This window comes from Telmatherina bonti (assembly GCF_933228915.1).
Source record: "Telmatherina bonti genome assembly, chromosome: 9".
Lineage (NCBI taxonomy): Eukaryota > Metazoa > Chordata > Actinopteri > Atheriniformes > Telmatherinidae > Telmatherina > Telmatherina bonti.
Genome location: NC_136627.1, coordinates 22793883 through 22816187, shown reverse-complemented (window position 1 = coordinate 22816187; position 22305 = coordinate 22793883). Strand labels below are relative to the sequence as shown.

Here is a 22305-nt window from a genome sequence, read left to right as displayed (position 1 = left end):
TCTATTTTGATTCAGTGATCAAACATACTCTAAATCTGTTACCTGGTTTCAATCAATAAGCACATGGTAGCTTAAAGCAGAGCAGAGAACATGAAGCCTACAAGTGGGTCAAACCAGAAATGTTGCCTGTCATTTGTGATCAGATCCTTTTTGATGTCCGACTGGCCCTTTGGAAACAGTTATGTGCTCCAGGGTTCACTTCACATCTTAATGGAATACTGGAAGTGAGGCTGTGCTTTTCCTCTCCCCTCGCTCATGAAAGACCTTATCATTTAACCTTGCAACATTTCTTGACCTTATTAGCGAGCTTGCTGTGAATACCAGGAAATGCACAGCTTTTTACAGCGTTTCATGCATTGATTACTGTGCTTGAAAGACCTTCAACGTTAAGTCAAGCAGGTTTTGCTTTAAGAGGCAATTGTCTATTGAGAAAAGGTTAAAGGAAAAAATGTTTTTATGGTTATCATATTATGCCACATTGCTATGGACTGTACAGTCCATCCAATGGACACATACTTCAATAAAGTTGTGGAAAAAATGTGGCAAAAAGGGTTAAATGAAAACTTATGGGAACAAAAGCAAATAAACGTATTCAGAATGTTGCACAGATGGCGCCACAAATTAACCCTTTGAGGCCAACTTAAGAACAACTGGGGAGAAAAGTTTTTTCATCACTCTATTTGATCCTTAAACAAAATCTAAAAAAATCTCTCTCTATATACACACACATGTATGTATACATATATATATATAAATATACATATATTATATTCATTCAGATCTACAACATGTTACTCGAGTCTTCCCTTTATTTTGAGTCGTGTATATATATGTATGTATGTATGTATGTATGTATATCTTACCATTTATTACCCTGCAATATATCACAATTATTGGAGTGCAGTCCTCTGTGTTTTGGTGTCCACCAAGGTGAATGAGATCAGTATCTTATGGTGTAAAACAGGGTTTTGTTTTCAGTAAAGTTTCTACCATAAAGTGATGCAGAATGTAACCGAACTGTACGTATCAAGTATGATACGTTTGGCTTTACAGGGTTGAAGGACTTGGAGTATACTGAGAACAGGAACATTTGCTAACCAAAATAATCCAGTTTACATTGTATAATCGGAGTTGAACAGTTTTGATCATGACTGTCTCGCAGATGGGTTTAAGCCACTTTGAAATGATTAAATTTTCCCAGCAAATATTGTACTTGAAACAACTCTGTAACAGTAGAGAAACAATGTTTTTTTCTAGTTTATGTGTTAAAAAGGGTGACAAAAATAACATGTAGTGTGGTTACAGCATTAGTTACTGCAACTCTACAACAGTTCTGCCCATCAGGACATGATTGTTTCAGTTTTGTTTTGCATTCATGTCATGTTCTGTTATTATCTTATAGTAAGATCAAGTTTGGTTTAAAAACCTCTTTTGCTGCTGCCTGCATCCCATGCGTAAAGGTCCATTAAAAGCTTTGACTGTGTCTCCTCATGTCCTGGAGAGTAAGTGGAATTTTAAGTAATCAATTTTTCACAAGTTCATACTTTGTTGTCAGTTGTAAAACTTCCTAGCTTCAGCAGCTTAATTAATTGCTGTTTAATGAACAGCTTCACTTCTGTAAATTACCTGCTTATCCTGCTTTTTGGGCGCCTGTCACTCACTTTCATGTCTCCAACTTCAACATTTATCTCAGTCAAAATTAATTAAACTTGAAGAATCTTGTGTCTTCATCTAATTTATATAAAATTCAATGTGTTTTAGGTGTCTTAATGCAGCATATACAGTTTAAACAAATTTAGAAACTTTGAGAGCAGAGGTTGTAAAAGAACCCTTATTAGGTATGCCAATCATTCTGAATTACCAACATCAAATGATCTGAAAATAACATGGAGTAGTCATTAAAAAAAAAAAAAAACCACATACACGGACACACAAACTGGGGTTGTTTACATGGAAGATGTCACACAACAGAAGCTTCTTTCTTTCTTGTTTTTTTAAAAAATTTTACTGAAGATCTAAATGTTCTTTATATTTTACAATATCTAGAGATGATTATAAAATAAGAGAATATCAAAGTTGAACCCAAATCAACTTGTTTGAGTTAATACTAGAAATGACTTTCTTTTATTTTTGCACATCTAGTCCACCTTCATCTAATTCTGGTTGTGCAAACATTCACAAAAATAGATCTTTTAATTTGATCATCTTCAAATTTACTCCACATAAGTAAATAAGAACAAAGTTAGCACCGCAAGAAACAATTCTTTGATGTATAAATTATGGCGCTCCCAAAGAGTGTTGAGCTGATAAAAGGAGCCACATTTATCTGTGACTGTGATCTGTTCCCTTTCAAATCAGCCTCATCTCGGTAGACACCGAAGTGATTTCATATTCTCACACCTTGCATGATAAGTGTATGCAGCAAGTTGTCACAGCACAGATTAATAATGTCTAAATGTAAATGTGGTAACGTTCCTCTCAATCATGCTCACAATATTCGTTTTCAAGACACACAAACTTGTGATGATCATCCAGATTAGCAAGATTATTTTTGATCTGAATACAAGAATCATCCAGTTTCTAATTTGGCCACTTCAATAAAAACTGTGGTTCTGTGATCATGGTGGGCATTTATTTTGCATCTGGATTTGAAATTAAACTGCACTCAGGCTGAAAATCATGTAAAATTAAACATAACAGAATTCTATTAGCTGAAAATATGGGACGTGTCATGTCCTTGACTTTATAATACATTTTCCTGAAGTTGACTTTAAAGGATTACCTCCCTTGGAATTAATATTAAAACTCCAATTTTACATCCTCTTCAGGTGAAAAACTCAACCCAGAAACTGCTCTGTGCGGTCTTATGATTAGCTTTAATTAATTGATCACAAAGTCATTATTGCAGAGCAGTTACTATGTGCATTATTCTTGGCACTAGTGAATAAAAACATAATGAAGTCTGCAATTAAGACAGACAGTGCTGTTACATGGATTTTTTTTTCTCTATTTAAGGTTACACCGGTTAAATTCTGCATTGAGTTCAAGGCTGTTGCATTGATCAGTGCTTCTGATGACTTTGTAAAGGCATAAAGATTGATCCTGACTTCCATTATGTGTAGTTTGCAGCAACCACAGGATTCCTGTTTTTAGGTTGTAAGCTCTAAAACTTTCTGCTAATCATGCACCAACCACAAACCATCACTGTTTCTGATGTTCTTAAATTGTTCAAATGCAAATCTAAAACAAAAATTTTTTTGTCAAAAATAATTTGGGTGGGTGTGGATTCCAGTTTGATGACACATATGGTGCAATTGCTTGAGCATAGTGCTCCTGGTAAGACTTCATTCAACACTGACACACATTTTTCTGGACGTGATTACTTTGTAATTGTACTGTTTTTGTTGAAGTGAGTTCTGTGGAACAATGAGCGGATTACTGCGGCAATCATTCATGCTTCTACTGCTATGGCTGAGCTAGCCACCTTAGCTGCTACCACACCAGAATCAGATGCAAATGGGGCAATATACATCGACAGCGATGATAAGTTGATCCAGTCACCATGACCTGGAGGTCCAACTTAATAAACAGCATGATAGTTTTAAAGCTGACATTGCCAACTCCAATCTCAGGATAATCAAAATACCAGACACTAGCGAGAGGCATCAGGAGAGGGTTAAATTTGCATTTGACTTGTAGATGATGCTGATGAAGCCTGGTGCCTAAGAGACCCGTGGATAAAACAAGTTCATTGCTCCTCGGATCTTGGACAGGGTAGTGCCAGCACAGTGAAGCTTTTATCATTAAATTCCTCCATCTCTGGGAGAAAGACAAAACTCTCAGAGGAGCTCGGCATCCCAAATAAGAATATCACAGCGCTGAGCTGAGAATATATCCTGACATCAGAAATGCCATTAAACACTGAAGAGAATAAAATTTCACTCACTCGTCTACAAGTTACTTTTCAGAAGGAAAACAGCTACTTAAATTTGCCCACCAATGGCCCAGGATTTTTAGGATCATCATGATCATTCCACTTGATATTGGAAACCTCAGCAAGCACTGGCTGTATGTTTTCAACAGGAAATGATGGGACTTTTGTAAACGGACATTTCTAAAAGAGATGAGTCTGAATGACATTGGACCTTGACACTATTTTGCAATATGAGGTTGAAACTATTATATATTCTATAATAGCTGATATAGTTTATGGTGCAGGAGGGAATTTGAAGGATAAGGCATTGTGTAATTTTCTATCCAGGTCGCTGGCTCGAGCCTTTGCTGGGGAAAAGTTCGTACAGTGAGCTGTTTGTGCGGCGTTTGCATGTTCCGACTGCGTACGTGCTCCGGCTTCCTCCCACCGCTCAAAGACATGTGTGTTAGGTTAACTGGTTATTCTAAATTCATCCTAAGAATGAATGTATATAGGACTGTATGTTTATCTTTCTGTGATGGCCCGGCGATAGACTGGTGACCTGTCCTGGGTGTACTTGCTTGCCTTTGCAAGATTTGTTCTCTGGAATGTTAAAGGGATACATGGCCAGTCAAAAGAGGTAGAATATTTTTACACCTACATCATCTGACTGAATGCTGAAAACTGAAATAGCCTTTTTACAAGGGACTCTTATGACTGTAAAAGATAACCTCAATCTAATCCAGCTGAAGTTGTTGCTGATCCCCATGGCTGCTTTGTTGTAGTCCCTTGTAATGTAGCTGCGGTGTTTGTTAACCTCTATGCACCTGATTGGGATGGCGAAGCATTTATTGGAAAAACAATCTCATTCCTACCTGACCTACATTTTCACCATCTAATGTTAGGGAGTTATCTTAATGTTACAATAAATCCATTTGTGGACAAATCAAACTCCAAACGAGACCCCCCGGCACAAACGAGGCACACTAAAGAGCCAATCTACTCCCTGGCAAATGAAACAAATAAGAATCTCATCAGAGGAACTTACAGTAGCTGCATCTCTTTTTAATGACACTTTTAAAACAGTTAGCAACTTCCATCTGTAACCCCTTGTCAGAAGGCTGAAATGAATCAACTCATTAAGAAAATTTAGTTGCAAATTTACAGACTTCAATGTAAAGCAGCAAGGCCCCCCAGCCAGACAGTTTCCAAAGAGAGTTTTAACAAAGGTTTGCTGACAAATTGTACTTCCTCTTCTTTTAAAGATGTTTAGTGATTCTCCGGACTATGGAAACTTGCACCAAACCCTCTATGAAGCATCAATAACCGTATTATTTAATTCAGATATAGATCCCTCTCTGAGTTCTTCATCCTCTTCCTCTTTTAGATGTAAATGATAAGATACTGGCTAAGCCATTAGCTCCAAGTCTAGAATTGGATATGCCAAATAATATTTCTAAAGACCAAACTGGGTTGATGAAAAAACACTAAGCCTTCTCCAACATCCACCGCCTCCTCAATGTTCTTCTTTCTCCTGCATCCACTGAGACACCAGAGGTACTTATTGAGTTATTAACGAGTATACCACACTTAGTCAAGACACATGCCAGAGGTGTTCCCTGAGTTCATCACTGCTTGGAAATTGAACTCTTGTCTATAGCGCTTAGCCCAGCTTACTTTAACAAAGGAAGAGATATGTATCGGAACACTTACTGTTCATATCAGACTCAATGAATACTATGTCCCAAATAATCGACTTGTTAAACAGATTTACATTGTTCTTGAATTGTATAAGTTGAACCTTTTTTTTAAAGTGAAAGCTTTTTTTGTCAATAATTTGGACAACTGACTCCATTTTGAACTAAGAATAATTTTAAGTAGTTAGTGGAAAAGTGGAATAATTTGCATTTAACCCTAGTAGGCTGGAAAAATGCATTCAACTATATTAAAATGAATGTGCTCCCACAATTATTTAGGTTTTTTTTTTTTTTTTTTTTTTTTTTTTTTTTTTTCAAATTTCCAACTGAATTATTTTTACTGGCATTGCACAAATTAATTCCTAATCTATACAGAAAGGTACGGTCCCCTGGATTAAGTGAGCATTTTTAGAAAGGCATATAAGTGGATTGTTTCTGCCTAAACTTAAGCATCACTATTGGGCTACTTTATGGATTCAGGAAGCATCATTAAACTGTAGACTTGAGGACAAATCTTGACATACCACTTCACTTCGGCCTTTTTTACATCTGAAACCTACCCAATTTATAAAGTATCAAAACGTGATCGATATATTAAGAATTGGTTTTTGGTCTCTAGAAATGATCTAGTCATAGTCCAAAATGTAATAACCATCTTTTTTCACTTCCATGCACTTTTTCTATAAAGATCAGGCCTGTTCTGATTGAGGGAATTTTTAACTTACCAATGTGTTTGCACGTATTAGTGATCTATGTACTCCACACTGACTACTGAACTCCCATTTATTTTAACACTAGCAGGTTTCCAATTCATTTATATTAAATGATGAATTTTTCCCAGCAGTTCTGTTACTGTATTACTATAACAACACTACTGTAATCAATTCAATTTTGAACTTCCCCATAAAGGCATTATTTTATTTTCTTAAATTTTTACCTTAATTTTTCAACTTACTTTTTAGAAATCCTCATATTTTCCCAAAGTATCCTAATTTCTTCATGAGCTTATGCATTTCTTTTTTTTTTTTTTTGCAAAAAATTGATTGATTACATAGAGCAATAAAATTGCCATTTGGTGAAATAAACTGTATTGAATTGCTCTGCATGTATCTGTGGAATATAATCTGTGGAATACAGCCTAACAAAATGGCAGATGTGATCTGTGTGAGAGGAATAATGTGTAAAAAAAACAGATCGAATCAAATCTCTCATGACTGTGTGCTGCAAACAAGCTTTCAGCTGTTTACAACATTTCTAAAATAGGCAACTGCATTAACTGTTGTGATAGTGACAGTAATTGGAGGTCAGAGCTTAGATTTCTGAGAAGGTAGAGCATGTCCTCTTCAATGGCTTCTCAGAGAAAATTGCTCATTAGTACCTGTAGGAGAAGAGCACGTCACAGGAGCAGTGGACTGTGCTACGTAAAGAGCTCATGACAAAAAGAAAGAACAATTCATTTAAATGTGTATAATAAAGACATTAAAGAAGAAAGAAATCTTTGGTGCATACTGAGAAATGCTGAGAGTGTAATTTATACCTTTAGAGCACAAAGGCAATTGCAGGAGAGGCTGAAAATACTTGTTCACATGAAGCTCAATCTATTTCCTGACATACTCATTTCCAGAGGAGATACATTTTTTCCAGTGAGATTTTCTGTTCAGAGACAGACATTTGGAACCCGTCTAAAGGGTGATGGTGTAATCATTCAAAGACAATTACATTTGTGCAAAAAACATTTACGGGATAATTATCAGTTTAATCACTTCTCTATTGCCACATAATAATCATAATTTCTAAAAATCTAAAATGCATGATTTGTGTCTTTTAAAAATGAATTCACTGTCTTTGTTTAAAATTACAAAAAGGGATAAGTCGACTCCTTTGAGGACAAAGATTATTTATTTAATTGCAGGATTGCAGTGGAATTTTACTCTCTATTTACTTTCTATCCCTTTTCTTTTAATTTTCTTTATAAATAGAAAACAGTTTTTTTTTGCAGAACGCAACAAGTCAGTAATAGACTTATTTCAGCGTTCCAATACGGATGGTTCGTCAGAGGACACTTCATCAGAACATGCTTTTTAATTCTACCATACTTGTCTATCAGATTATCCAGCAGGTCCCAGAGATGATCAGAATAGTTGTCAACATTGCTATGTTTCTTTTGTTTAGTTTATTTAGGTTATTTCTAGATGATGGAGAGTCTCTACAAGAGTGTTGAAGTATATTTTGGAAAACAGAAAATTAACAGGTAAATTCCTCTTTTTTGTCTTACCCTTAAACCCAGTGAGCACCCTGTGAGACTTGATAAGATGTTCTGTTTATAATCTTAAACATGAGTGGTCTGGCACTCTACAACACTCATCAGTCAGAGAGTGTGTCATGTCCAACATTCTCTGCAAGATCCAGAGGAGTGTATCCCTTAAATTCAATATGTGTATTAATATTAACATGAGGGTGCCACAACATAATTATTATTACAGACTTTCCCCTTGAAGAAACAGAAGTAAAGTGATCATTTCCCAAATTTAATCTCATTCAGCACGCAAATTTTGGGTCCTGCAGGAAATCAATAAAATCTTTGCCCTGACTTCTCACACTTGTATCCAATATCACTGTTGACATATACCATCTTCATGACAATAATCTCTCACATCTGCAATGTGATTATTAAAGTCACCACCGACACAGAGTCCACATCAGTAGAGTAAAATGGGGTTATTAAATGACTCAAGAAAATATGTGTTTCACCCCCATGTTGACATTTCTGGTTATAAATAACAGGAAATCCTCACAATGCAAACAAAGAATAGTTCCACAACAGTGCCATCATATAATTTATCAGCTATCTTTACATCAAATATAAAAAGTTTTAACAAAAATAACAACACTGTTGGAGGCTTTTTTTGGCTCTCTTGTGAACAGAGGGATTGTAACTAAACCGCTGAAATCCATCCATTTCAGGTACATTGCTTGATAAATAAGTCTCATTCAAACAAATTAAGTTCAGTCCAAGAAAGTGAAGAAGTACTTTTCTTTGTTCACAATTATTTAAAGGCCACCCAATTACTTCACCAATCAACCATTCCTTGGCACATAAAAGTCCTCCCCAGCTGGTGTATCTCTGAGAAGGGACCTAATATTAAAATCCATCAGTTCTGTATGTGATTTGGCAGACGAAACATAGATTCTGATAATGACCGTGGCTCTTCAACTTTGTTTTCCTCCTTCCACCGATCTAAGTTCAGCTTTCACCAACCCTGGCTGGCAACTTCTGGTGCAGATACACTACGACTGGGTGGGGTCCTGGGTCACACTGAAGGCCGTTGCAAAGTGGATCTTTCACCTAAGCCATCAGATCTTCATTTTCTGCATGTAGTTACCGCCCTAAAGGTTAAATAGACATCTGGATCGAACACACCTTTCTTGTGTAGCTAACTTTGTCAGCAATTGCTTCCAATCTTGAGTTCAGAATCCCCACTTCCAGATCCATGATTTATTTCTCTGAGTGTTTTTTCCAACTCCCTTTTCATTTCATCATGGTTAACTGAGATTGGGTTTATCAACACCCCACGCAGGTTGTCAATTACTGTTCACCTGCTTCTCCAACGTGCGCTGCATGCGGTCCATCTCTGCATTAAGTACTTTTAGTTCATTCATTACAGCCAAGTTGGTGCTGCATCCAAATTTTTAGATTTCCCCATTCTCAAGTCATCAACCATGATCCCAAAGAGCACATAGAACAGGCACCAACACTTAAAGCTGTTTATCAATAAAAAAAACTATTGTATGGAGTTATTCCTATTCATAATCCTTGAACATCAGGTGGGTAATTAAAAAATGTGCTTTATTCCCAGATTGCTTGTAGTATGAAAAAGCCATTTAGTCTGTAAATAGACACATGGGCCTTGATGGTCATGCACTGAAAAGTAATTCTCCTTTGTTATTCAGAAGCTCAGATTCCCATTGATTTCCATTTCTGGAACCATTAGTTGTCACACTAAACAATCAGTGCAATGGCAAACTCACCGGTCAATGCTGATGGCACAAAGATTGAGGATGCTGGCTGTACACATCATTACATCAAGAGTGACAAAGATGTCACAGTGGATCTTGCTAAATCGCCACTCTCCAACTACCTAGAGGAGAAAAACAACAAAAAAAATAATATCCCAGTTTACACCCACAGTCAACATGAGAAAGTCACAACATGAGGCAGAATAAGACAGCTAATGTTACTGTTCTTTCTGCAGCAGAATACTATTCTCACTGTCCATTGTTCATGCATATTGTATGATATAATTTAGAGATTTGTAACACAAATGGATGAAAGACCAAAAAGCAAACCCAGTGGAAAGAATGAGAGAAGCTCAAATTACCATTCTGAAGCATAACATGTGATACACCAGTTATGGTATTAACAGAACTTAACCTTTGGTATAATTAAAATAAAGATTGGAAGTGACTAGTTTTTGTACTGATGTCTTGTTTAATCAAATGTTGCAAGTTAAAGTTTGATTAAATCTCGAGGATTTATTTATTGTTAATTTATTTATTCATTAGGATGATACAATATTAAATGTCTGAGAGGCAAATGAGAAAGAGCAATTCAACTGAAGTGTGTGATGCAACACACTTTTCTACCAAGTGTTTACCTGTCTGAACATCAGCTTGGTGCACTTTTAGATCATTATCTGGGCAGAACAGCCTAGACGGGATGCCGGTATGCTCCCACGTAGTTCAGATCCTTCCAAAAACATTTCTCCTGGATAAAGGTCAGGGCTTTTCTTGGCCATCCCTAAAAAGTCAAGTCTTCTATTTTTGTATTTTCTTGGATTACTGTTGCTGCATGACCCACTTTTAGTTCACTGACACATATAGTTATATTCATAACTACTATTTGTATTCATAAAGTTGGTTCCTGTGACTTGCTCTGCCAGTGACACTTTGACAGGTGTGATTACAATCACCTTAGCTGACACTAAATTCTGTCTTCCTCCTCCCACAGCTGTGCAAAAGGCAAGGGAGATGTGTGTCAGGAGGTGGCTCCTGTCCCTCTGTAGCTGATTAATCTTTGTCCCCAGGGTGTATCTTCATAAAATTAAGCTCCACTATTTAAGAGCTGCATGTTTGCTGGATGTGCCTTCAACACTACAGTGATTGCAGAATGATGTGAACTAAGAAATCCACTGCCTGTGTCCCCCCCACACACTGTCCTCTCTCTCCTCTGCAACTATGTTACCTTTTGAGCTTCACATTAGTTTTCCTGGTATGACAAGACAGGCATATTGTTCACCACATTTTTTCCCCTGTTTTAGGGGTTTCTTGTCCTGCACCACTCAGTCTCTTGACTATTATACGGATGTGTCAGAATTGGCAAAACTTTACCCATCTTCCATCTACCCTGATGCAACCCTTTCATCTTCAATTCTTATCAATGCTGCAGCACAAAACAACTTTTAGAATGTACAAAACACGACATGGTATAGTTCTCACAAAATAAAGAAATTCTACTGCAGGAAATGTGCTTGAAGGATATTAAGTTGCTTTTTACAGCAGAATTTAAAGCAAAACAATTATATGTTGTAAATGTAAGGTGGTTTCACTATGTTGTTATATTAAAACTGAAGTAAAAAAATGTGATCAGTTAAAACTACAAGGAAATCAGAACCACACAACTCTTACTATAAAAAATGAGTTTCTTTATTAGAATATAACACAGAAAAGGGACAGGGGTTGCAAATTAGCCTTAGCTACAAACCTGAATGAATGTGATTTATTTTGTGTAATACTTAAAGCAGTACTTTATGCATAATCCTTTGTTAAATAAATAGACTTATGAATAAAAGAATTATATAAGATGATGAGACACGCTTTTTTTAAAATTATAATTGTATATCTGTGCAGAAAAATAGTGCCTAGAAGGAGTAAAATAATTCAATAACTGGAAAATCCACTAAAATCCTATATTCATTCCCTATATGTTGTGGCAGTATCATTAAAAAAAGACAAATATTATCTATGCACTGCATTGTTGGATATTCTTCATTATTCCAGAGAAGGAAACATAATAGCCTAAAACTATAAACGTTATATGAATCATATTTTCTCAAGGCCGCTTGTGATCTCAATAAGACCATTGTATTTGCATAATACATTTATGAAGCATACATTCTGAATGCCGTCTTGAATATACTAATGTAAATGTAAATATTTATGGATGCTTTCATGTTATATTTCTAATTAGAGGATGAAACCTCTCAAAATAACAAAGAATCTGTCAAGAAAAATGATTACCCCCACAGCACACGGTATGTTTTCAGCAGCTTTGGATTGTCTTTCCGCCTGTCTGTCTATCTGTCAATTTGTCTGTTTGTTATCAACATAGCTTTAAAAGTAATGTATGGATTTTTTTAATATAAATTTGCTTTGGGAATTTTTTGAAGATTGCTCTACTATCAGTAGATGAATTTCAGCTTCTAACTCTACAGATAATGCCCAGAATCATTGGCAAAATGAGTATTCACTCATCTAGCTCTACATGAATTCAAACTTAAGTGACATCCCATTCTTCATCCATAAGGTTTAATATGATACCGGACAAGCCTTTGAAGTTACAACAGCTTCAAGTTTTCAATGAAAACTTTCCAAAAAGTTTAAGGGTGTGTTTATGGCACTTTTTGACCATTTTTCCAGAGGCACATTTGTGAGGTCAGGCACTGATGTTCGCAGTTTCCACTCTAATTCAACCCAAAGGTGTTCAGTCTTGTTGAGGCCAGGACTCTGTGCAGGCCAGTCAAGTTCTTCCAGACCAAACTCACTCATCTATGTTTTCATGGACCTAGGTTTGTGTCATGTTATAATAAGAAGGAACCATTAACAAACTGGTCCCATAAATTTAGAAACATGGACTTGTCCAAAATCCCATTGTATACTGAAGCGTTCAGACTTCCTTTTACTGGAACTGAGGGGCAAAGCCCAGCCCCTGGAGAGCAACCCCACACCATAATCCTCCCTCCACCAAACTTTATATTTGGGCACAATGAAGTCAAACAGGTACTGTTGTCCTGGCAACTGCAAAAACACAGACTAGTTTGTCAGATTGCCGGATGGAGAAGCGTGATTTGTCACTCCAGAACATGTTTCCATTACTCTACCCAACCACAAAGCTGTTCAGGCACCGTTGTGGAACTAATGTAAAGACCACAGGAAGTTCGGAGGTTTGTAACAATGGAAACTTGGTAACCTCTGCACATTATGTACCCCAGTATCCACTGACCCCACTACGTCCTTTTACTTGGCTACCACTTCCTGGCTGAGCTGCTGTTGTTCTTCAGCTTTGTTATATTACTGCTTACAGTCAACTGTGGAGTATTAAGTAGTAGTAGTAATATTATTGGTGGTAGTAGTAGTAATAGTAGTAATGTTTGCAGAGGCAGTATGAATGTCCAAGTGATTGGTTTTATACACATGTCGCCTTAAAAGTGATCAGAACACCTGAATTTAATTATTTGGATGTGTGAGGAAATACTTTTGGCAATACTGTGTAATTAATGTAACTATGTTTGTGAATCCACCAGCAGCATCTAGAGTCTAGAAGTCTATCCAATTCCTTACTTAAGGTCAACACTCTTCTGAGATGATGCATTGGCATGTGATGTCTAACAAAACAGTTTCAAATTCAATTCTGTTAAATAAACAAATTTTGGTGTTTTTTTTTCCCAAATGATCCCTCCATATTTCTGAAGCAATACCATACCTTTGTAGATTTTCTCAGTGACATGCTAATGACTAGTTTTGTCTCATTTCAGGTCCTTAATGTATGGCACAAAAGTTTTAATTTTAGTTTTGAATTTGAATGTTATATCTGAATTTGAATTTTAGATCTGAATCTGAATGGAGAGAGCTGAAACGGAACTAGGAAAATGATTTAAAGAAAAAAAAATGTTTCAAATAAAAATGTTTCAATTTTACTACAATACACGTAAAAAAAACAACAACAAAAAAACAAAGATTCAATTTTGAATACAGTCTTTCAAATAATAATAAAAAAAAAAGCAATTATTCAAACAGGCATGTTCAGACTAAATTGAACAATTCATTTTTTTTTTTTTATAAAGAATTCAGATTCGCTTCCTTGTGGCACAATGTTTGTCCCATAGAAGTGCAGAACTTTAAGGTCAGGACAGTATAAAGTGTATCTTTATCATGTACCTGTATCTTTAAAATGTATAAAACCACAAGCCCCGAACCCCCCAAAAATTTGACAGTCTAGCTGGCTTTATTTTAACTACCCTATTTGTATATTCCACAAAGGTATCCAAATCAGCAGAACAATAAGTGATTCCCTTTTAGTTTGAAATGCTGTCTGTGCAGTTGTCTCAAGAAATCTTTTATCTTGCAATTCCTTAAAACATACAACCACTTGTCTATGAGACAAGCAACATACCCCTCTGTGTAACAGTAGTTTTTGGTGTGTTAAATCCCCACACTGACTTTTGTTAATCCAACAAATATGAGTCCTTTCAAGATGTGCAAATGTAATTCAGACCAGCTCAATGGAATAAGAATTTTGCGCATTTTCTTTGATCTTCATCTGGTTCAGAGAAAAATCATTGGGATTATACTGCATATACTAGGAGGATGGAGATGTAGTACTTTCTATAAATATTTGAAAATATTTTTAACAGCTTGAGATCTGTGTCCCCTCTGTCTACCTAGCATACATCATTAAGCAAGAAGCTGCTAAATTGATGCTGGAAGAAGTCTTACAAAAAGTTACATTAACAGGGTGAGAGAGATGAATTGTGTGTCCCCAAAACATCAACTAACAAGTCAAGTTCCCAGTAAAGCAGACTCCAGTCACTGGTAATGTGAGCTTAAGAAACCTAAGATTATAGTCTTTATTCTAGATATTATTCCTACATGAAAACCATTCAGCTGACGTGTTGCATTTAGAAGAAAAATGACATTAGTGGTGACACACAGATACCTTCTAACACTTTCTTTCACTGGTGTAATAATACAAAAAATAATGATGGATTACATTTTCTAGCAATAGCTATCCATCTGCTCAATCAACAGTCTCCCATTTCAGAAGTCAAACTCTAAGCACATTTCTAAAATGCCCTCAATATCACCGTGAGGGTGTAAGGCATCTCATCTGAAAGCTAACATTCATTCTTTAAGTTTCCTCCCACCGAACCCTCACCCCAACCAGATCACTGGAGCTTGCTGGCAATTATGGACTCAGAGTTAAAAGGAAGTGTGAAGTCTGGAAATAATGAGCGTGAAAGCACAACTTAGTCAGTTTCTTGCTTGATTTCAGACAACTATTCTGTGCAGTCAATGCAAAGATTTGGAGCAGCATCGTGTTGTTAAAAATATAAATGTGAAATCATTCTTAGTTTCAGAAAGAGGGGCTTTTTAGGTCAGACATGTGCTGCAGCAGATGAGAAATAAGATTGAAGTTTTTCACAAGCTCAAATCACACATGATTTTTTTTCCCCCTCCATGCGGCTCTAAATCAGTCACACTTGGCGAAATGCAAAAAAACTGTGGTAATTAATGCAAATTTAACATTTACCACTAAAGGGCAAGTTGAGTTACATGTTCACTGACTGAGTGGGACTGAGCTTTTACTGGAATAAATGTCGAAGTGGATCAATATAAGAACCTTTGCTGTGGGCAGATACCAAATTTGACAAAATACGTACACATAGATTAAAAAAGAAAAAAGAAAAATAGCTGAGTGTATCGAGTGAAAAGGCCTATAAGTACTAGAAAAGAAAGTTTAGGCCACGAGTATAAAACTCCAGTCCTCAAGCAACACTCACCTAAAGGTTTTGTTTCTTCCATGATCAGAAATAGAGCATGTCTGATGGGAAGAAAATGTTTTGGAAAAAACAAGTTAAACATAAGGATTTCTTTTAACATTAGCTCTGAGTGAAGCTCGACTATTTAAGAAATGTGGAGGAGAGTCTGTTTGTTTAATGATTACCACCAGTGCAAACAGATGTCTTACAAAAAAACTTTGCTTCATTTGAATATTTGGCTCTACAGACGCCCCAAGGATCTAAAATGGTAAATTATATAGGGCTTTTCCAATCATACTGACCACTCAGGGCTTTACACTGCATGATACAATCACACACACACCCCGATAAGCACATCAGGCTGTAATTCAGAATTGAGTGTCTTGCCCAAGGACACTTAGGCATGTAGTCAAGGGAAGCCTGGCATCGATTCACCCGTCTTCCAGTTGGAAGACGACTGTTCTTCCTTCAGAGCTACAGCTGTTCCTAATGTAATCTAATATAAAAATTGGATCTATTGGAAAGTCCTTCAGTTAAATGAAAACAAAAATGAAATAATAGTTTTTGGATCAGAGGAAGAGAGATTACAAGTCAGCAATCAGTTTCAAAACTAAGAACAAAACTAGAAATCTTGTAGCAGTCATGGATTCCAACCTGAGTTTTAGCATCACATGAAGACGGTTGTAAAGTTAACCTGTTATCGATGAAGAACATTATGAGGATTAAAGGACCGATGTCTCAGCAGGAATCAGAAAAACTTGTCCAATCATTTATCTTTAGTAGACTGGACTATTGTAAAGCTGTTCTGACAGGTCTCACTAAAAAGTCCATCAGACTGCAGTTAGTCCAGAACGCTGCGACCCGTGTCCTCACAGACCAGGTAAAATGGATCATCCAACCTCTGTGCTGAGATTTTTACACTGCCGTTCCGTCTGTCAAAAAATTGACTTAAAAAAGGCAGCATTCAGTTTGTATGCAGAACAAACTCCAAAACAACTGCAGGTCTGCTGAAACTTTCAGCAGCTTTAAATCGTGGTTAAAATGTTTTTTTTTGTTTTTTTTTTTTGTTTTTTTTTTATATCATCATGATGCCTTTTTGCTGCCTTTTATTAAAACAACTGCTAATTTGTCACACTGCAACTTTGTGTCTTACAATTTATCTTATTTTATTTTAGCTTTTATTTTCTTTATTTAATCTATTTAGCTTTTTAAAATTTGTTTATAATTTTTTATTTAATTTGTATAATGCACATTTTAATACTTCCTCTGTATCCCACTGTAATGCTTTTAATGTCATGATGTGTGTTTTGTATCTTAGTTCTGGTATTCTGTTTTAGTTTGTAGTCTTTCCTGTTAAGTTTACTTGTGTCTTGTTTAGCCTTCCTGTTCATTAGATTCACCTGGACTCATTAGTTTCAGTCATTCACTTTTGTCTTGTTCTGTTTCAGTATTTATACCCCTTGGTTTCTGTTCTCAGTTGCTGGTTCATTATTTGTGTGTGCATGTGTTTAGCCCTGTCCTCCTGTGTGTCTGTACCCTCAGTTTTTGTTTTTGGGGATTAAAAACACCTTTTTCCCTGCATCTCCCAGCTCCCATTTCCTGCATTTTGGTCCTCACCTCCACACCACCGTGACATTTAATGTTGTTGTTAAGCACTTTGAATCGGCCTGTAGATTAATTATTAATAATTACAAAAACCTTGCCTTTCTTAATATTTTGAGATCATTTCAAGACTGAAACAAAATATGCTTCTAACCTTAAGATAATAAAACATAGCACTATTAAAGTTTCTTAGACTAAATTTAAGACTTGCATCAATAAGAGTCCAGTGGACTCGGTTTAGTCATATTTAGCAGGTGGCCTGACAGTTTTAGGAGGGAAATTGCAACATGAGTTATGCTTGTTACATACTCCACAAGAAGTAAGAACTTTTTTCTTGCTCTTGAGGCACAGAGAAGAAAATTTTGTTCTCGTGGACATGTTTAAAGAAAGTTCTCGACACATCGGGCTCGCAGGACTTTTTTCTTGCAGGGCTCCGAGAAGTATCGTGTGATTGGTCGGACATTTGAGGAGGGCGTCGTTAATACGGAAAAAGCATGAAGCGGAATTGGTGCTTCCGTGTTTTTGCTGTTGCAGGTAAAACGGATTGTTTTGATAAAACTGCTGAACGAGGTGGTGAGAAAGTACAAACATTTTTACATGTGGCAATAAAACACTCGGACCCAGCCACGTGCACAACCCGCCCTGCCGCGGATGAAGCTGCTCGTTAAATATGAAAATAGAAAAGCGCTCGGAGAGCGGAAACCTCCGCCAAGCACAATGTTAAAGAATCCTTTTAAAAAATTCCTGGATCCAAACGGTGATCCGGATCGCCACCAGAATTGAATCAGTTCTTCATTTTCACATTTCCAACAACTCCTAAAATTTTTATAAAAATCCGTCTGTAACCTTATCTAGAGCACAAAGATGCCGGAAAAAACATAACCTCCTTGGCGGCGGTAACAACCGGGTTCATTGCACACAGACGCGGCCCCCCGCAGTGATCCCTCCCCGCTGCAGACGTGGAGTATGTAGGGACCTGACGAAAAATAAAAGTTTTTACTTATTCTTGCAGCCTCGAGAGCAAGAACTCAGTGCTTGCTTTTCGTGGAGTATGTAACAAGCTTTGACCGCGCCACTCTAAACATACAATTTTAATTAGTCTGACTTTGAAAATTTTTCAGTTCTTAAACAAGAGAATGCCTTTCTAAAGAAAAAAAACTCAAGGTTGTCATTAGGAGACTGTTTGGATTAAACTGATAAAAAGGAAAATTGACATTTTTTTCAAAGCACAAGACTATCTAAGTTGATCTGTTTTCCATGTAATTGTAATAGAATAAAGCAAAAGTTTCAAGAAGTCAACATACAACAGTTTGGTGACAGAAGTATAAAGTTTTTCTGGAGAAAAGAAAGCCTCTTGACACCACATGTTTAAACCTCTCATCTTTGCAGACTCGTTCTGAAAGTAGTTGGAGTGAGAAAATGCAACAACATTGTCTGGGATTTCCTGAATGAGGCATGACTTTTCCCATTTTAAGCTAAACAAATATGAGGAAAAAAAAAAATTACTCATGATTCACATAATTCAATACTAAAATGAATGAAAAAAAAAAAAAAAAAAAAGCTCTTTTCATGGCGAAGTCATTTTGTTCTTTTTACACTAAAGTAGCATATATAAAACAGGTGCAGGAGTGTTTCCAACCTTTAAGGAAAGCCTGGGCTGAACCCAGGCTCCATGTAAAATCAAAGACTAAAAGAGTGTTATTTTTTTTCAAGTATAAACAAGGTGTTACAGAAGTCTGTAGACATTACAATTACAAGTAAACTGTAAATTGTAATTTAATATCCAGAAATGCATGTGTCTCACGTTACATCAAATATCTAATGTTTTGTGTTTTGAAACAATAAAAAAATACTACAAACTCTCCCCCTTCCTTTCGCTTCCCTTCACTTTCCCTTTTCTCTTCACTCTCCTCCAACATGGAGCTACCAAAGAGACAACAAAATGATTTAATATTAAAGTGCTCAAAAGAGAGAGGAAAAAAATCAACATGTTCAATAACAAAGGGATTCAGCCTTCCAAACCAACTAGAGAACTGGTTCTGGTAATGGGTATTAAAGAGCACTGCAGAATGCAGAATGTACTTTCATGACTAAACACCTTTAAAATAATTTAAAAAATAAAATCAATCAAAAAAGACAACATAAACCACATGTGACTTTGTTAGTGTTTCTTGTGGTAATTTTGAGAACTCTTTTTTTTTTTTTTTTTAAAAACATTTTGCCCTGGTCAGAGGGTTTGTCCTTGCAGAGTTCTTAGATCCAGATTAAGGTCAACTAGTCCAGGCTCGATCCAGACTGAACATGGAGAACTAGTTATGCTGCAAACTATCTGCCAGTGGAGATTAAACTCTCACTAAAAGTGCTTTGAAATAGAATGAAACTAAATTAATCAAATGTTTCACAAATTAGAAACTGTGTTTCAATGAATCTGTATAGTATGCAGAATATTCCACTCCAGATTTGACGAGACTACGTAGAGTAGATTTTTGTCAGGACCTGGTGAAATGAAGTGTAGTTTCCCACAAATTCAGTTTCTTCCATGTGGTCTGTGTTCCGTAAAAGTTCCAATGATCGTCCATATGAGCAAAAGCAAAAAGGTGTAAGTTGTCTTAAGTTGAATTCGCAAAAAGGGCAAAACATTGTTCAGTAATGAAGGAAAATCTTGAATAAACAAGTTTTCGTGTTTTAATCTTTAAATGATTGCTGCTGACTTTTAGCGTGTAGGTGGACTACAAAATGTTAATCTGCAAGATGAGGTCCCCTTTCAGTTTCAGTATTCACTTTCAGTATTCAAGCCCTTCCCTTTCTGTGTAAAGCTGCCTTTTGTTAATTGTATAGAGTGTTTTACTAGCATTTCCTGAAATTTAAATTTGTTTCCTCCAATAGGAATTTTTATTTTTGTTTCATTTTTTTCTAAAATGTATATTTGTTTTCTAAAAATGTTTACTGAAAAAATTTGTTTTTAAATTTTATATTTGTTTCCTAAAATGGATCTTTTTAAATTGTAAATTGGTTGTCAAAATGCAATTTTTTGTTCTTGAATTTTGAAGTGATTTTTGAAATTTTGATTTCTTTTGCACTTCTCAGCGTATAAAGAGCTGCAACTAGTTTTTATTATCCACTATATTCCAGTAATTTTACAAAATGAGTTAATCTGCCAATTTGCTGTTCTACCATTCTGTGAATGCACAAAGCAGACCTGTTTAAGGGACCGCTGTGTGTTTCTGATGCTACTGTAGCAATGTAATGTAGCCTAACACTCAGAAACATAAATGCTGATCAGACACATTTCCATCCTCTAGCCCAGCTACCTTTGTAGTAGAGCTCTGAGCTCTGGAGCATTGAGTGAGTGAAGGAGGAGTGAGGGAGTGAATGGGTGATACAGGTACTTAACTAGAGGGAGTTAACATTAAAAGTAGAGATCAGGCTACAATTTTTAGGCTACTCTGGGCTATACTAAAAACATCTGGGGCTAAAGCCCTGTTAAGATCAGCTGGTGACACCAATGAGCAGGTATTTTGAATACATGAACACCTGATTTAAAAAAAGCCAAACAAACCATGCTATGAAGACGTTATTTCTCCTTCAGAACAGGTCCAAAGGCAACTACCTCCCAAAAATGCATGTGAATAAGCTGATCCACTATACTGTCCTTATCACTAACCCACTGGACCCAAAAATACAAACTGCTGATACCACACTCTGTGACACCATAGACAGATAACACCGCCTCGTTTGGAGTGAAGAGATCAATAGGAATATAACTCTGGGGTTCCAGTGAAGATGGAAGGTGGGTTCTCACTACACCCAATCGCATCATCGTGCTATTGTTGGTGTACCTGTAAGCTTTAAAAAAGAGTGGAGCGCGACGGCACTTTTGGGACACTTCGGAAATGTACCGCAGCGCACCTTGTGCAACCAACTGACTGCAGTTCCTGTGCAGGCGCGGGAACTTTACAGATTGGCCTACAGAATAACTTTCTATGAATGCATGTTAATCTGATCAGAGTGATAATAATCATGACTCCTTGAGGGACGGAGAAGGATTAGAGCCTCTGTCTTAAATGACCTTTCTCTACATCAGTCTGGCATACAGCCTAATGGTCAGAAATAAGCCTGGGAAATAGAAGACCAAGAGATGAGGAAAAAGGAAGAGATATGTTTTTCTGTGAGATAACCCACATCCGTCTTGCTATTGATCTGGTCAAATAGAGATTGTTTAATGCTTGACCCAAGTGGGTGTGCTCTTGAAGGAACTGGATTGAATTCCAGATGGTGTTTTCTGGAATTGGAAAGAAACACACACATCTGACCTGATAAAAACTGATCGCCTTGACACGTTGGTCTTGTTAGCTGCTATGTAGCAGAGCTTTAGCCAATGCAAAACTTTTATTAACTAGACTGATGTGAACCCGCATGCCTTCAACTTTGTTTCACCTTGAGCATGTGACCTGCAGATACCGACACTGTGGGCATCTTGGCATTGATATTTTTCATTAGTAATTTCTTGGCATCAGATTTTACATACTGTTAATGCTATAAGCCAAACTTTACCTTTCATGCCAAACAGAGGGCTCCTCTTTGTCTTTGAAAAACGCTTTCACAGCCGACCCTCTGATCTTTTGTAAATAATATACATATTTATGATAATAAAGATAGGGACAATTTGCTGAGCATGACTTGTTGTGCTATATACATTGAAATACACTGGAATGAACCACTTTCTTTGTGACTGTCCATGTTTTATAACCTACCTCTAAGTAGACAACCCAGGGCATAACCAGAGTGGCGACCAGAAGGTCAGCGACAGCCAGGCTGACAATTAAGTAGTTGGTGGTGGTCTGTAGAGCCTTTTCTCTGGAAACAGCCATACAAACCAACACATTTCCAAAGACAATGACAAAGATAAGTAGGGTGAGGAGCATGGCATAGTAGTTGTAAGGGTGCCTCTGCTCCTGTTTTGTTTCGTTGAAGCTCCATGTTCCGTTATCGTAGAAGCTGTCGTTGTAGGCATACGGGGTAAAGACATCCATTAGCTGTGAGTGACGAAGGCCAGGAATGGGCCCTGCGAGACAGAAAAAAGAACAAGGCAGCACTTTAATGTTGAATTTGAAAATTCTTGGTGAACAAAAGAAGAATATTTTAAAAAATAACACAAGGATAATGCATTTGAATAATCTGTAATCTTACAGTAATTGCTGACCAGAAGCAGCTTGTCTATCTGTTAAAACTCAGTGCCCAATGATGTGCTTATCTTTATTTTAAATTACTTTGCAGA

General features: G+C 36.6%; 1 protein-coding gene across 1 annotated transcript in view; it reads right to left on the bottom strand.

Annotated features, from left to right (window-relative positions):
- Nucleotides 1-22075, bottom strand: part of drd2a (dopamine receptor D2a) — a gene marked incomplete at its 3' end in the record, with an annotated part of 29312 nt that extends 7237 nt beyond the window's left edge. The window contains exons 1-2 of the mRNA XM_079246119.1: nt 21782-22075; nt 9640-9749 (exon numbers count right to left, since the gene is read on the bottom strand). Of these exons, the coding sequence (XP_079102245.1) occupies nt 9640-9749; nt 21782-22060 (389 nt within the window). The 5' untranslated portion in view covers nt 22061-22075. The remainder of the gene's footprint in view (nt 1-9639; nt 9750-21781) is intronic.
- Between the last annotated feature and the right edge of the window lie 230 nt (nt 22076-22305).